General features: G+C 36.9%; 2 protein-coding genes across 2 annotated transcripts in view; one reads left to right on the forward strand and one right to left on the reverse strand.

Annotated features, from left to right (window-relative positions):
* Nucleotides 1-262: 262 nt before the first annotated feature.
* Nucleotides 263-13,314, reverse strand: pigt (phosphatidylinositol glycan anchor biosynthesis, class T). The gene is made up of 12 exons (XM_053482819.1): nucleotides 12,886-13,314; nucleotides 12,474-12,651; nucleotides 11,950-12,077; nucleotides 11,769-11,869; nucleotides 10,886-10,972; nucleotides 9,578-9,665; nucleotides 9,359-9,456; nucleotides 7,231-7,387; nucleotides 2,803-3,003; nucleotides 1,857-2,022; nucleotides 1,600-1,683; nucleotides 263-1,358 (listed from the first exon to the last, which is right to left on the reverse strand). Exons 1-12 carry the CDS (start codon nucleotides 13,295-13,297, stop codon nucleotides 1,109-1,111), a joined length of 1,950 nt encoding a protein of 649 aa, XP_053338794.1. The 5' UTR covers nucleotides 13,298-13,314; the 3' UTR covers nucleotides 263-1,108.
* Nucleotides 13,315-15,132: 1,818 nt separating this feature from the next.
* phactr3a (phosphatase and actin regulator 3a) overlaps nucleotides 15,133-17,302 on the forward strand; it is a 30,297-nt gene continuing 28,127 nt past the window's right edge. Inside the window, exon 1 of the mRNA XM_053483393.1 lies at nucleotides 15,133-15,358. Within this exon, the coding sequence (XP_053339368.1) occupies nucleotides 15,259-15,358 (100 nt within the window). The 5' untranslated portion in view covers nucleotides 15,133-15,258. The remainder of the gene's footprint in view (nucleotides 15,359-17,302) is intronic.

The raw sequence follows: 17,302 nt of genomic DNA on the forward strand, positions 1-17,302 counted from the left end.
GCAAACAAAGGGCCTTGTGTGTCCAACGTCTCCTACAGCTTGACAGCACCGCTAGTGGACCAGACAGAGAAAACATAGCAGCATGTGAAAAGTTTCTCATAAAAGAAAAATTAAGGAATTTTAGGTATCAGATTTCCTGAGGAGAGACTTCTGTAGGTGAAAAAGGAACTTAAATAGTGGTTAGCAAGTTCAGAGGAGAGCAAGGTGATTATTCATAATCTGATTTCATGGGTCGTACACATTATCCTAACGTAAACAGGGATAGTTTAAGGGTCTTATTTATGAGCACACACAACATCTGTAACAGCCTAAAGCCACCAGTAGAGGTTAATACATGTTTCAGTCACCTGCACAAACATTAGTATTCATACCCCTACCAGAAGTGTCCTGTGACTTTACTTTCAGGTTTTTAATGATTAAATATTACAAATTGTTCATATTTCTGCTGCCTGGTTTAAGCAACCGGGAGTGGAACAAAAAGAATTTCCCTGATCGCCAGAAACAACAGTCCTGGACGAACACACTGTTCTTTAACAACTTTAGTAAACACCTGTCTGGTTTACACATGCATCATAGTTACAACGGCATTGCAATTGAAGGTTCTTTTTCAAGAAACAAGCAAGTTGTGTACTGTCAAGGGAAAGGAATTTCACATTAATTACATTGGTGCAATAAACCTAATGGCTAGTTTTTCCTTTCTTTGCTTGATTTTGCTGAACATTCTGTTCTCCAGATCACTGGATTTGTAGAACATAGTGAGTAATGGCTTGCTCATTTCCAAAGAACATTTACTCCAAAGGGTTTCACATTTCTTTCTCCTAAAAGTCTGTCTTTCAGATGAATGGAGTAAAAAACTGTCAATACACAATGGTACATTTTTATATAAACAAATAAGTAACCCCTTTTGCACTAAAACAGAAAAAAAACCATTTTGTCCAGTGTTAACAGACTCAAAAATAAAAAAAAATAAAAAAACATATAACATTATGTTCTTGGTAAGGCTTTAAATTAACGCATTCTTCATGACTTCTACTCGTCTCAGCAATATGAAGAAAAAAAAAAATAGACGTTCCCCCAAATCAAGATCAATAAATTAATTTCCTGTCCTTCACAGTGGTGGTACTCCCCGTATGCGGCGGATGATGTTGGCTAGGCGTTTAGCTAGTGGTGGGCTTGGCTCTTCCACCTGGAAGGTCCGAGTCAGTAGGTTGTAAAAGGAGCCGTATGCCACAGCTACCACCGTACACGTGAGGCAGATAACATTATAGGGCATGCTGAAATCAGGTGTGGGCAAATTAACCAGCAAAGGCTCGGTGTACACACGAACAAAGTAGCTTGACTCTTCTTTGTTATGGAAACTAGAAATTTAAAGGGGGAAAAATGAATTAGTATTTTTTGTCCTCCCAATACCTATTAATTACTTTAAAAAGAAATTCTAATGCTTTATATTCTGTAGGGAACTACCATTTATGTGAAAAGGAAAGAGGTTATACTGTACATGATATTATTTCAAAATCCATTGAAAGTAATCAAAACGTTGACACAGACAGATACTGTATATATACATATTTTGCCATTCTTAACAGAAATTATACTTACAAGCTGCTGAAAAGCGGCTGCTCCTGAGTGCTATTGATGTCCATGGCGACAACACTTGGCACAAGAGCACTTATCACAGAGGATCTAGAAGACAAGAAGTAGTTAAATAAATCTCACATTTTTATCCCTTAAAATGAATCTGAAAATTTTTCTGTCTTTTTTTTTATCATAGATAAAATACTTATCTTTTAAAACCTACACTTTTTAATTTTGCAAGTATTATATTTCATAAGCATGCAAATGGAAGCGCGTCCTACCCGACATAGAACCCATGGTTTGGATCTGGCGTGTATTCTGTCCACTTTAGCAGAGCTCTTTCAAACTGCACTTTCACCTCAGTCACAGAATGAGGGGGTAACTGCACGAGCATCTCGAGGAGATGAGGTCGAAGACGGTCTTTTGAAGGTTGGTAGTGAATGTAGCCTTTAAATGGGGGAAAAAAAACAACAACAAAAAAAACACACCAAACAGTTGAAGGTCTAATAATAAATTCTATTAACCTTAATGTAAGATTTACACTAAATATATTAAAGTAAATGCCAGCAGCGGTAACAGGGATGCCTCCAGTGCTAACCAGGAGTTTAAGGGAAAAATATTATTTAGAATTTTTACTGGTCAAATCAATTGTTTGGATCAATTAAACAATTTCAATATCTAATGAGTAGATTTGCTAGTTACAATGATCTTTCCATTTACCACATCCTACAAATACTGAAATACTTGTTCCTGAAAATTTGTTCTTACAGGAATTTGGAAACACAGATCAATAAATGTAAATGCAACAACTAAAAACACTAAAGTAAATAAGCTTGATAAGTTGCAGTGGTGGCAACCAGTTTACTGATTTGAAGTTGAGGTTAAAACAACAATTAACGCTGCATTAGTAGCATTCATATATGGTTTATATATGGTTAAAAAAAGGAAACTATAATAGAAGAATTTTAAATAAAAATAATCAGTTGTAATGAAAAAGTTATTACAAATATGAATGTTATTGATATGAAAATGAAAATTGAAAATGAAAGTTTTGCTGATGATATCTAATTATACTTTAGATAATTCTGGAGACACAATTTACCTTTTCACAATTTTATGTCGCATTAATGGATCAATGCCAAATAACATTAGAGAATGTAATAATAAACAATTAGGGAAACTATATTGGGTATTTAAAGTTTTATACAGTATTTCAGTAGGACGTACTTGGTGTGTTTTCACGTGACTTGCTGGTGATAGTGAGCGTGTGAATATAAAGCCGCAGATACCAGGGCACTGACTCCAGCAGAAGCACAGGGAAAGCTCTGAATGGATGGTTATTATAGATTAGTGTGTGGATCTCGCCAGTCTGGAGTCCAAATCCTGCCACATAGCGCTCTGCATGGAGCAGTGGACGCAGCATGTCTCCTGTGAAATATTCAGATTTACAAACAAAAACATTCTATTAACTCTTCTTGGTAACATCCTATAAGCCAATTCCTGATAGTGAGTGAGCAACATCCTCTCAGATCTTTGGTGAACACAATGCTTATTCAACAAAGTTGCATAGTCAAATTCATGTAGGATCAGCATTTTATACTGCTGATTCAATGCATAAAAGTGCAGCAGATTTAAAAAGGGGAATGATGTTCAGTACATCTCCTCAGGTACAGATCACTGTCACTCTGCTTGTCTGTCTTTGCTAAATAAAATGTTTATTCCAGCCTCAGTCTGTTGCAGTGAAACACTTGACCACACAGACTACTAGGTGACACAATCCAGCTGTGGTTTCTTTTGAAACATTTGCTGATACTCACTACAAAAGCACTCATTACTTTTATCACTAAAAATAATTCTGTTCTACAAAAACACACAGCATCACAGAAAATCTACTGGACTTCTCAACAATCATTACTGGAGTCCTTACATTTACTTCATCCCATTTACAGTTATGGTTTTCGAGAATACATGTTGTTTTCCTACATCCTTCTGTCTCTTATTATACCATGTTCTGTTCACTGTTGAGCCTGCAACCCTACTGAATCTGCTAGTGGGATGCTAGGACTGATAACTACAACTGCACTAGTACTGTAGTTCCATTTGGCCTGCTACAAAAGTGGCATGAGCTCTTGCTGGAGACACTTTATAGAGCCTCAGTGTAAGACCAGAACATATTAACCAACCCGAAATAATGACTATGGGTGATTCCATCTCAAATCAACCAAAGGGTTCCACCACATGATCACAGATTTTGCTGATTTTTTCACCAATTGTTGATATTGCCATGAAAATAAAAAACCCCAATTTTTTTGTCCCAACTCCCACTCGTTAAAAAATGGCAGCCATCTTAATTTTTGGCCTCAAAGTGCTTTAAGACATGCCACGCCCCTTTTTGAAATCCTTTTTTCCTTGATAACTCACTTGCTATATGTCTTATGGAGATGAAACTGGGTATATTTATGTAAGTTTTTATGTAGATTCAGATTGTGCAATCGGAATTTGGCTATCTGCTGTGGTTATGGAGACATTTCTGAAAAACCATTTTTTGGGGGTACCCCTTTTTGACCCCCCAGAACCCAAGGTCTGCATGTATATATGTTACTCAAAAAAATAGGGGTTACTTCACATCACCTTATCTTGAAAATAAATAAAAACCAGGGGTGTGTTATGCCCTGTTTCATAGAAATCATCAAAAATCAATTGTCCAGGTTTTGCAACATTAAATGATTTGACACACAGAAATGCACTGCAATATCTGTAGAATACTTAATGCATACTCATAAAATCTGCTTCTTTCAAAGTAAAAGTTACCTCAAATTCTTCTGTAATGCATGTCTAGTCAAAGACTGATAATGACGTTATTCATCTCTCTACACTAAAAGGACTAATCACAGTTTTTTTTTCATCACCCTGGGTATCTGATTCTGAAAGAACAAAGCCCACAAAAATGAGTTCATGGAATAAGACAAAAAGGTACATGTACGAGACCTGTCAAGTTGCAGTGACACAATAATAATAATATCAACTAGGAAAGGCATGCACTTTGTAGCTACCAAAGTCATTTTGATAGGAAATGCCTCCACAAATTTGTAAAAAAAAAAAAAAATTATAATTCTTGTACTGGCTGGCTGCACCATCTGAGAAGTAATGCACATGATTTAAATTTGGTAGAAGAACTTTCAGTGGATTCATGAGAACCTTAATAAACTTGTGAACAACAATAGCATTGTGTTCCCTTTCATTACTGACAACACAAAAACTTTTGCAACTTAGTGAACCATTGTTTCCACTACCACCCCTATAGTAAACCACGAAAGGATGCAGAATCACCTGGGATGTATCCCAATAAAAACCTTGAACAGCATCCTGACAAATAAAAAATAACATTCGGCAAAATCCATGAGGATAACAGCCTCCTTTCCAATGGGAAGTTTCTCTTTCAGTTCTTTCAAATAAGCAGCTTGGGCCTTGGCTGTATAGTGATGAGCTGTGCAGGGGTCTCATAATGAATTCCACTGCTTGAACTGAACAATGTCATCTGGGTCCAAATCAGCATTTTCAAATATACCATCAAGATTAGGGCTGGGCCAGATTATACCTTCCACGGTAATACCGGTACAATGTTAGGCAATGATAAGAAAATGAAATATCGCGATAGAATATAGGTAAAACACGCATGTGCAGTGCCTTTGTTTCCAAACGCTTATGGCGGAAAAAGCTTGGCGGCGGCGGAGAATAAGAAAGGAGAAAGCGGATCGTTGAATGAAACAGATGAACCAGAAATGGTTTGTAAAAATGGTGCAACTTCAGTGGTGTGGAATTTGCATTTGCACTGTTAAAATTTTATATAGCTTTAATGCACATACAAACAGCTGCTTTGTCTCGTGTCAATCATATTGTCAGTTATATCATTATCGCAAATTTTTAAATGTATATCGTGATAAATATTTTTGGCCATATTGCCTTGCCCTAATCAAGATAATCAGATAGTTTTGATTTAGGGGGGCACTGCTCACACCTGTGCAACATATAGTCACGAGAATCCAAAGAACAGACAAGCTTTGCCATCAAGTCTTTGTAATCAGATTGTGATTAAGATAACAAACTACATTGGAAAGCTTCAGTTAATAAATTAACATAAATGAAACACACTCACATGCTTTTGTTTTTCTGCACTTAATTAGCACCAAGAAAAAGATGATGCCATTACCAAGTTCCTTGAGTGCGAGGTCACTCATGGAGTTGGTTGGAGGTAATTCAACTTTCTGATCAGTATGAACCTGAATGGTTCAGTTACAGGATACTGTTTGACAGTGATACATGTATCTTACATGTACCACCAAAAAATGACACATTTACTGGTAGATAAGGCCTATTGTGTAGATCCATGTACATTCTCTGTATATAAAATGTGTATCAAATTGATTTTTGATGATTTCTATAAAACAGGGCATAACACACCCCTGGTTTTTATTTATTTTCAAGATAAGGTGATGTGAAGTAACCCCTATTTTTTTGAGTAACATATATACATGCAGACCTTGGGTTCTGGGGGGGTCGAAAAGGGGTACCCCCAAAAAATGTTTTTTCAGAAACATCTTCATAACCACAGCAGATAGCCAAATTCCGATTGCAGAATCTGAATCTACATGAAAAATTACATAAATATACCCAGTTTCATCTCCATATGACATATAGCAAGTGAGTTATCAAGGAAAAAAGGATTTCAAAAAGGAGCGTGGCATGTCTTAAAGCACTTTGAGGCCAAAAATTAAGATGGCTGCCATTTTTTAACGAGTGGGAGTTGGGACAAAAAAATTGGGGGTTTTTATTTTCATGGCAATATCAAAAATTGGTGAAAAAAAATCAGCAAAATCTGAGAGGTGATGGTGGAAAATTTCTCTTTCATTGGTTGATTTGAGATGGAATTACTCCTATCCATTTAGTCCTGAAGTTTCTTTTACCCATTTTAAGTCATCGTCATATTTTAATCCATTCAGACCACACTGTGTCAGGTACATTAATATTATTATATGTTGAATGGTTTTCTTTGGTTGCAGTGCTTGTCTTCACAGAGTTGAAGCTGATAAGTCAGTTGTGATCACTACAGCTTTTGATGCATGAACCAGATTAATTTTGTTCACTCAGACTGCATTTGTTTCTAAACAACCTCGTTGAATAAGATCTCCTGCTTTTTTGGAGCGATTGGCTAATTAACATTTTTAAATCACATTGTGTTTATGTAAAAACATTTCAGGTTGAAATTAAAATTTTCAGCTTGCATTTTCAGATATTTAAATTTAGATATATTTAACAATATAGAACATACCACCTTTTTTTCTTCAATCTATCCACTTTACATGTGATCAGATCATGTGACTGACACATGTTTCTTGTTGCCCAACATCAAGCAGGAAACTTTTGAACGACTAAATTTTTAGTTGAGAAACAGTATGGAGATAATAGTCTCCACATAACTATAAGGCTTAACACTTGGTGGCATATACCTTGTTTGCAATAACTGCATGTACTGTAATTGATGACCCACTGACTGCACTGTACATGCATGTTAATGGAAATCAGGTCACAGTGGCACAAAAATTTGTCATGAAACACTAAATATCCCAAACTACATTCTGGCCTTTAAATGCTTACCACCTTCCCCTTTCCAGCGTATTAAGAGATTGAGAGAACGTAGCTGGCCAAAAGTCTCAGTTTTGGTCAGATCATACACAGCATAAGTCCTGCGATCCCCCAGAATTACAGCCGTGTCGAAGATAGATGTGGCTGGAGTCAGGTCAAACAGCTCACCCTATTGGAAATATAAAAGCAAACAACAAAAAAGGGGCAAGGAGAGAGTAAGAGAGAGAGAAATTATGCTGTTAACCACAGGCACAGGAACAAAATTACAACAGGCCCTTACACCAAAATGCACCTTTATTTATGCCTGTCATTGTCATCTTTTTGCTCATGTGCATTATTCATTACTAAAAACAATCCACGTCTCGTAGTTAGTATAGCATCAGGTAGATTGCATCTTTTTGTAATTTTATATTACAGAAAGTATTAAAATTAGCTCACTGTTGCAACAGGCAACAATAATAGTCTTTAAATGCAGAAACAATTTTCTTGCAGGTCAAGCACATCTTAGGTAGCATTCCAGGAGAGACTGCAGTATCTCCACGCTGCAAATGCTGCTTACCACCTACATGCGAGCCAAGATGCCATTTTTAAAGCCAGAGGGAGGGCCTTTACTCCAGCTGGCCTGGCTTGGGGTTTATTAAAGTGTCTCCTGTTTGGGAGTGGAATTCCCTCAAGAGAATATGGGAGCAAACATCTCTGTTTTTTAAGGCTTGCTTTTGACTCTTAACCTCTTCAGACTACAGAGTGCTTATCTACTTTTTACTTTTAAATTCTTAAATGATGGGATCAGCCAAATGACAGAAAAACACGGTCAAGAAGAGTAACTTGCCCAACCAGGTGACATTCATCTGATAGTGATAGGTACAGAAATTGAAGAGTTGGCACCGTCACTGCAATTAAATTTCTTAGCAACGGCATTAGATGTGATGTGTATAGAATGTAATCTGGGATGGTTTTGACCATGGGCTCCTTAAGGAATTTCTTCAGGTCTGGCCTGATAATATGCTAATACATGTTAAGGAGAAGAACATTTTCCCTCAATTGCTGATTACTCTACAGCTTGTCAGCGAGTGAGCAGGTCTTCCTCGGCCCTGTCATAAGCCTACTAAAGACTACTTCCACGACTGGAGACGAAAATAATGTAACACTACAAACCAGAAAAAGAAAAAACAATAAATCCTAAACAGCATTTTAGATGGAGAAAAATGAAAAATTGCCACTTGACATCCAACCTGTTGTGTGGCAATATAAGGAGTTATGGACCCTAATTTAATGGTGCTAGTTGTTAGGCCAACCTGACAAAAAGTGGTCTAAGTAAGGAGCATAAGACCTGAATGACTGTGTGTGTGTCTTGTGACTGACATTTACCCATAAAGGAGTCTTCTACATAACTAAATTAATTAGTTAAAAGGGAACTACAAATAATTCCTGCCCAGCATTTTTTTTTAAAGGGTTGGGCAATATGACACAGATGATCGTAAAGACATGTTTAAACACATACAGAAGTTTGAACTGTTGAGTTTTTCTAACATGTTGAAACAGATAAAATGCAGAGCAGCACCATATTTAAATCTCACCGACTATTGCCAACCACGACACTAGAATAATTCTAACATTTCCTTTTAGAAGAAACCATGTTATTTAGTTTTTTCCTTAGCAAAGAATATAAATATTTCATGCAATTCCAACTCCACCATTTAAACCTATCATTAGAACAACTTGTGCTGAATTTACATCCTATATCATTTGTCAAGGCAGAACTTTATTTTGAACAGACATGTCTACAAAGTTATGAAAGTTTAAAGGAGCAGAGCTCTCACCACGTTTATGTGAAGTGGAAAAAATGAACAGCAGTGTAATCAAAAATTAATGTGGGTTCATGTGTAATTTTCCATGGCTCCAAATTGCTTTGAGAAACGGTTGTATAATACAGCGTGTGCTTTAATTAATTTCACTAGTTCTTAAGCTGTTCTGTTTTCCAAAAGGATAAAATAATAATAATAATAATAATCCAGTCTGTCCTGACTACACCGTGGCAGAAGTTTAAAATTTTAAACAGAAGGTTTGTCAGAGGAGGAAGGATTCTGCCTACATTTGAACACTGCATACTTTAAAACACTGCCAAAAGCTAGAACATTACCTCGGGGTTGTCTGTGACATCCACATAGATTTTGCTAGAAGACGCTAGAGGGCAAGCCTCAGTCAGAGTGCGAGAGAACATCTTAAAAAGGGACCAGTCTGTTTAAAAAAAAATAATAATAATAATAATTGTATATGTACAAGTTATGCTTATGTTATATTCAGTCATTTTACCTCATGTGTAAATGTATGGTGGAAAAAGAAAGAAAGTTACCCTTACCCTTTTTGCCCTGGCCAGAGGTGTAGAGATCAAACACCACACCGAGAGTCTGTCTCAATTCCCATGCTCTGCCTGAACACTGCCGATCCTGAATAAAGCGTTTTATAATTGAGCTACTTTAGGAAATCAGGCAACAGCTAGTCACAGAACCTCACTTAAAACTCATGATTGAGAATTTTACAATGTAGTCTAATGAATTGAAAACCTAAACAACTCAACATTTTAATATACACAGCCCCCTACACAAACACAATCATGGACATTAGGAATTCAGAATATACCAATCATGAATGGAAGCAAAATTTCCCTTGTGGAAACACATGGGGCAGTTCTTTCACAATTTAATTCCAAAAGTGAAACTCTCATATATTCTAGATTCACTACATGTAAAAATAAGTATTTTAAGCCTTGGTTGTTATTAATTTGATAATTACAGCTTATGAAAAAAAAAATCCATTATGTAAAAATAAAATAATAATAAAAATAATAAAATTAAAGTAGTATTGGGTCCACCCTTTTATCGACTCCAAACTAGGTTTTAGAATACTTCTTTCTTTTGTTTACTGACAAGATTTATAGAAATACCGTTTTCCTTTTCCAGCTAAAAAAAAAAAAAAGAATAAAGAAAGGCTTGAAATATTGTGCTTGGCGTGTAAGGAATTTAGAATATACTGTATTACTTACATTTTTTGAGTGTAATTGTGTAAAAAAAAAAATCCCACAAATTTTTGTAGGTGCACTAAATATTTATTCCAACATAAAAGAAAAACAATCTTAATTGTTAACATGGCAAAAAAAAATAAAAAATGCTCCAACTGAACTGAATGCTTCAACTAAGGTGTCTACATGATCAATTTTTATTCTAATTGTGATTTTATTGTTTGTGAAATATTATGGTCGAAGTAAATGCACCTTATGTCACAAAAGTTGTAATACAGAAATATGGATATTGATTCCTAATGTGCAACAAGCCACCTTAAAAGAGTGGTTTTGTTACAGTGCTATACAGTACAGTATGTAGTTATACATTAGTGATACATCTAAATGCTATAAATGCATTAAATGCAATGAATAAGAAAGTTTGTCCAAACTTCTGACTGGTGTGTGTGTGTGTGTGTGTGTGTGTGTATGTATGGATGTATATATATATATATATATATATATATATATATATATATTTATACACACACACACACACACACACACACACACAGTTAGATAGATAGATAGATAGATAGATAGATAGATAGATAGATAAAACAATAAAACTATAAACAAAATTGCATTTGAAGATTAAGGAGAACATACCTTACAGATGGGTCTGATATGCACAGCCTCTGAGTGGAAACTGCTATGGAAAAGCTTCTCTGACTTCAACAGTACCGCTAGACCAGCCTGCACACAAAAGAGAAGCCCAATTTAATTTCCCTGCCATAAATCAAGTAAAACGTTCATTTATTTCTTCCTTGGTGAGAAAAACCTTTTTTTGAACCTTGAATTTTCTGAGTGAAAATATCATGAATTGCAGATGTCCCTGCCTAGATAGCACTGGTGAGATAATACACATTTTTTTTTGCAATTATATTCAGCAAAAACAGAAAAATCTACTAGTAAACACTATATTTCCAAAAGTATATGGCTCTCTAACCAGCAAACCCACGGTATATGTGCTTGTTTAACAGGTCATACCACAACTACAGACATCAAAAGTACATCCGTCACTTCTTTGCTACTTATAAAAACCCCTTTTCTCCTACTTACCTTTCCTGCTTGTTTTAAGTTAGGTCAAACACTGATTTTGCACAAGAAGGGTTGGAGAGCATTTAGTGTTCTAGTTCATCTGTGTTTCACAGTATGTCAGAACTCCAGTCACTGGATTTCATTTACATCAACCTTGGTAAACCATTGCTTTATAGACCATACATCTGTACAGGGGCACTGTCATGCCCAAACAGGTCTAGGTTCACCCCATTAGTTTGTAAGGCTACATTCTAAAAAGACATTCTAAACAAAGTGCTTCTAACTTTGTGGCAACATTTTGGGGAAGACTTTTGGATATGTAAACATATAATGCATCCAATAAGCATAAATGAAATATAGATGAGTGACAAGTGTTATACAATCTTTTATAGAGCTTCATCTACTGGATTGGATCAGCTGTACTAATAACTAGAAAAGAAATATCAATCACCTTGGAGCCACAAGGAAGAAGCTTCTTCCAAGGGGTCAAATTCTCCGTACAGACAATTTCCCTCGGCAGTGTGGCATAACGAAGGAAACGATGATCAGTCACTGCCCAAAAAAGAATTAATTTACAGATTTGAACAACAGCGAATATTTTGCTTTAAAATGACTGAAAGGCATCCTCATACCGTTTCCTAGTCCTAGGGGTTTAAAAGAGGCTGTAGGTTCTACCGTGTTGGTTGAGTCAATGAAATTTAAAGAAGCACAGAAGATGCCTGACAAAACATTGGTGAGCTCTTTCCATTTCTCATCAACACTGGAAAGCCAAAAAGAGCATATTTTCAGTCAACACAAATTTAGCAAACATTTGTACAATTATATATTCACATTTATCCAGAAAATTTCTATACAAAGAAAACAAAAAACAAATCAAAACAATATTTAAACCTTATTCACCTTCTTACCAGAATAATTCCTTAGAACTCATAAATGAGCTCGCGCTATAAACTAAATAGTCACAACATTTCTAAACCTGCACAAGTTGATTCATACACATTCCTGTTTCATACAAACTTCCATAATTTCTTTTGTGTGAAACTGCTTTGCAACAGAGACGGTTTCTACATTGATATTAAACTAGCAATAATTGTAATAATGCTGTAAAACTGAAACCATTCAACTTTATTTAAAATGTTCATTATACAGTACATACTCCAGCACTGTGTCGTGGAACCAAACCCAGAGCTCGGCCCCAGGAGGAGCGGGAATGAATGGCTGCCCCCACTGCATGGTCCTCCAGTAGCCCTGCGTGAAGGAGATGTGCAGCTCTCTTACTGCGAATTTAGACAGCACCTGACCCAGGGACTTTGGGAAGAGACGGTAATGGGACACTAGAAGTTTGGAACAAAAAAATACAGGAAACCCTTTAATTTATAAGGTTATCACTTATGGACATATACAGATTATGTGCACATTCAGTATTACATTTGTCTGGGGTTGCATGCATGTGTAAAAATAGGACAATAAGACAGTTGCACTTATGTCACTGAAAAAATTACTCTTTATGATAAAGGTTAATGATAAAAAGACTGTTATAAAGCAAAAAGTCTGTGTGCAAACCCAACCTTTCTGTCCTTCTTGTACAAAATCTGTGTCCAACTGTGTGCGAAACTGGAAGTTCGCATAGATGTCTCCTGAATGAAGGGGTCGAATCACCAGCTCCTCCTGAAAGTGGTCTTTAGCGGGAGGTTTTGTGAAACTTTTTCTATCTCCAGGGGCATCATTTATTCCAGAGACAGCCTCGCTGTCTCCAAGTGCCTCATTTACCCCAGAGTCTGTCGCCTGCCACTGCTGTGTGTCAGCCTGGACCTCCTCGGTGCTGCTTTCTTCAGCGTGCTGAGTCTCACTGGGTCTCGCCGCTTCTAACGTGATTTCCTTCTCGTTTAAATTTTCAACACTGTCACATTTACAAGTGAAGATTAGACTGGCAAAAATCAAAATAAACATTGCAGTCCAATCCCACTTGAGCGCCGCCATTGTCGCGCGAGGGTGGATTTCCTTCAGGAACACTTCCGTATTCCGTCATCTGAGCTGACCAATCAGAGGAGAGCGTCTTTATCCGTTCACTCCGGCGCAATTCTGCGCAAAACGTTCTCATCTACTGTAGTTCCGTGTTTGTCCTGCAGGGGGCCTTAGAACTACGAATATTACATTAGGAATATAAATAAAGCCGGCATGCCTTGTGTAGAAAAAATGCTTAATTTAAAGTAAAATCATTAAAATACTTCTGTGAGTTTCTTAGTATCTTGCATGTCTTCTTTATGTGTTATTTGTGGTGTCCACATCAGCCGGCATCGACTCCACAAGTTTGTGCTCATGATCCATTGTGCTCAAATCCATCATTGTCGTCTGAGCACATGCTTCAGTACAAAACATTATGCATGTGGCAAACCCAAGCTTTTGTACTAAGTAGTTAATAAGGTCAATATTATTACATTACATAATATAAAACAATGCAGAATGTTGAATATTAAATACTCAAAACATAAAATTTTTCCTTCCTTACATAAAAAAACCTTCTGTTTATATCTATCCACAAAGGAACATCTGTAGTCCAGCTAGGGACCGTTAAGGCCAATTGTGACCATTGTATTTATTTCCATTGTTATGACCGAGGTAGGACCCCCAGTCAACAGTCAAAAATGCATTCACACATTACAGCAATTTGGGAATGCTTATTAGCCTAATCTGCATGGCTTCGGACTTTGAGAGAAAACCGGAGCCCCCTGAGGAAACCCACCAAGCATGGGGAGAACGAGCAATTCCATGCACACAGATTTAACATGGGAATCAAACCCAGACACTCAAGCCACTGTGAGTCATATACATTAAAGATGGGGGGGAATCACATATTGTATGGCAATTCATATATTATATCACAGTAAGTCCAAAACTCTTTTTTTTATTTATATAAAATATATATTATAATAATATATTATATTATTACAATATTATATTATATATTATATATTATATTATAATTAAGGCAGTAAAATGCTGCCAGTATATAATCCTACAGATGGGGTGCTCTAAACTTTTCAGGCATTGGCAGGCAGCATAGCATCCAGTGTGGTGGGAGCAAACTATTTGCAAAGTTTGTTTAGAATTGTAACAAAATCTAAATAAACAAATTAACACAGAATCAAATTGTGATTCTAAGAGATTCGCAATAGGGATCGAATTGGCACCTAGTATAATATATTGTATCGGCTGGTCCTTGGTGATCTGTTTATTTATTTGCTTGTTTGTTTAATCATTTTAAATGTTTAGGACTTTTCCTTTTTGTCAGCACTAAATTAGTATAGGGTAGGAATATGCAGTAACAAAAAAAAAGGTTGAAACAGCAGCATATTCCCTTCGTTTTATAACTCTGTCTGTCCATCGTTTAACTATGGATACAATAAAATATGAATATTTAATAAGCGATGTGCAACACTGTAGCTACTTGTCTTTTCATCATGTCATCATGCCCAGCTGTAACCCAAGCCCCTTGCTGCAGTGTCACCCTGCTACCACTGGGATGATGTAGGACTATTTCAATTGTGCACGTACGGCCTGTGACATTTAAATAAATTCCTCCATTAATAATGGCCTATAAAAATATCCTAATATACCACAGACTCTCTATATAGCCCTGCTCTCTGTATTGGACTCATACAACAATAGCATCTCGTGAAAATCCGCGCGCTCTCCCTCCTTAATCTACAGGAGCGCGTTCTCTCTCTCTCTCTCTCTTTCTCTCTCTCTCTCATGCACACACACACACACACACGCACACACTGCCTGCGCTTCCAGCACAAGCATGCTCGCCGGATGCTTGGACCGAACCTCGTCGCCTTCACCTTCTCTGTGAGCTGACCTTGACTGCCTCGTACACCAATTCCACACATTTTTTTTTCTTCTAAAATCTCCAATTCCTGCGCTGTACCGCGTCCTCCATGGCTTCCTCAGACGACAAATGCATGCTGCACAGAGGCAGGTCTCAAAGTGACCCGAACATCCTCAGCGAGTCGGGCATCGATTCCACACACAGTGCAGGTGAGCTAATGCGATTTATTATTGTGTTCGGATGCCATTAGCACGAGCGCCGAGAGCGAATCGCGTTTCAGTTTCCTGCGCGCGTGCTGGACTCTAACCGGCGTTAAACAGGCTTTCACTTAAGCGGTGCTGATGTTGCGAAACGGAAAGCGCGAGGACACTGAAAGAGGCTAAATTAAATCACCCGGCGGATTCTCAAGCTTATGCTTTGCGGAAAAAAAAACACACAAATCAATGCACATCTGATAATCATGCACTATAATAATATGATCGTGGTATGAGTGTCACTCTCTCGGTCCATGATGAAGCAGACAGAACGGGTTGTGTTGCTTTGTATTTTCAGTGGAGAGAGAGAGAGAGAGAGGCATATCCTTTGTCTTTCTATAGTGCCACAGGCTACCATCTATCCCAATATAAGATCATGTTTGTTCAGTAAATACAGCATAATGGTTAGATTTTAAGCTGCAGGAATGACTGGGGATCTGATGTCTGATGCTATTTGTTATCACTTGCCTACTGCGCATTGTTGCCTCTATAAGGATGGAAGAGGAGTAAGTCAGGATGAGGGTGAGGATGGGTGGAAATTGGGCTTCACTCATCGGAGAGCACTTTTTTGACATACTGTAGATCATGTCCACATGATGCTATCCCTGTCATTTTTTAACCATACCATGATAAGCAATCCAGGTCATGTACTGTACAGTAAGTATGTCTTATTTGCTTATATCTTGGCATAAATTTCCTTAATGAAGATTTAGTAATATGGACCCTTGCTTCCTTCCCTAAAAGCAGGGAAATATATGTGGATAACTAGCAGCAGCAGCAGCAACAGTAGTTATTAATTTCTATATGTACATTTCTTCTAATACCTTTTGCAAAATTATATTCCTAACTCAAATACTCACATTATTAAATATAAGTCATGCCATCCATTTAAACAGTTTTATTCTGGTTGTGACCTCAGTGGTAATGAAGCAAGGCCCTCTTGTTCTGGCACACTTGACACTCAGCAGGTGTCCAGCACAAAGACACAATTGTAATGCATCCCAGTTTGTTAGTCTGAGTATGTAGGCATGCACAGTCTCTTCCCCTGGTCTTGATAAATATGGCTTATTACAGCGTGTGACCAATAGAGGAGTCATGGTTTGGTAGCACTGGGTTTTCTCATTGATTATGTAGTTCACATCTGTCATACCAGTAAAAATGCAGTGAACAAAATTACGCCGAAAAGTAATATTGTTAAATGATCTGGCAAGCAAACTTAGCTTTAATGTCACCCCATGTGAAAGACAGCTTCATATATGTCATGCATGACCGTTTTCACGGGTGTGCGTGACTCATAGAAAGCTGTTTAATCTGTGCTATTCTTGGGAAATTATGATTAACACCTAAAACTTCTGTGCAATGTGCTATTCTCTTCTCTGTCTAGGAAGGTACTCTTCATTTCCTTAAAATTATACATTTGATAATGTGTGGTTCATAGAAATTATAATTAATTAAAAGTGCTAGAAAAAAAAACAGAGTCCAGAAGTGATTAGAAAGAAGCTGAGAAAAGAGAGTAATGGAGTGAGTCTTCTGAGATTTGATAATGACTCTTGGTTGTCATTGACTTATGCTAGTATAAGGTAATGATGGTAATGCATCAGTTTCTCTCTGGACTAAGTGATAATTAAATAACCAGTTTAAACTTCATGTATCAAACTCTCTTATGCACTTTATGTGTGTGCTAAAGACTTTCCATTAGAGGAATGTTTTCAATTCAATTCAATTTTATTTTTATTGCACTTTTAACAACAATCATTGTTGCAAAGCAGCTTTACAGAATAAAAATATGGAAATGAGTTTTAAAAAATGTAATAATATAGTTACAATTATCAGTTTGTCCCTGATGAGCAAGCCAAGGGCGACGATGGCAAGGAACTCCCCGTGGTGGCAATAGAAAGC

This window comes from Clarias gariepinus, chromosome 22 (assembly GCF_024256425.1).
Source record: "Clarias gariepinus isolate MV-2021 ecotype Netherlands chromosome 22, CGAR_prim_01v2, whole genome shotgun sequence".
NCBI lineage: Eukaryota > Metazoa > Chordata > Actinopteri > Siluriformes > Clariidae > Clarias > Clarias gariepinus.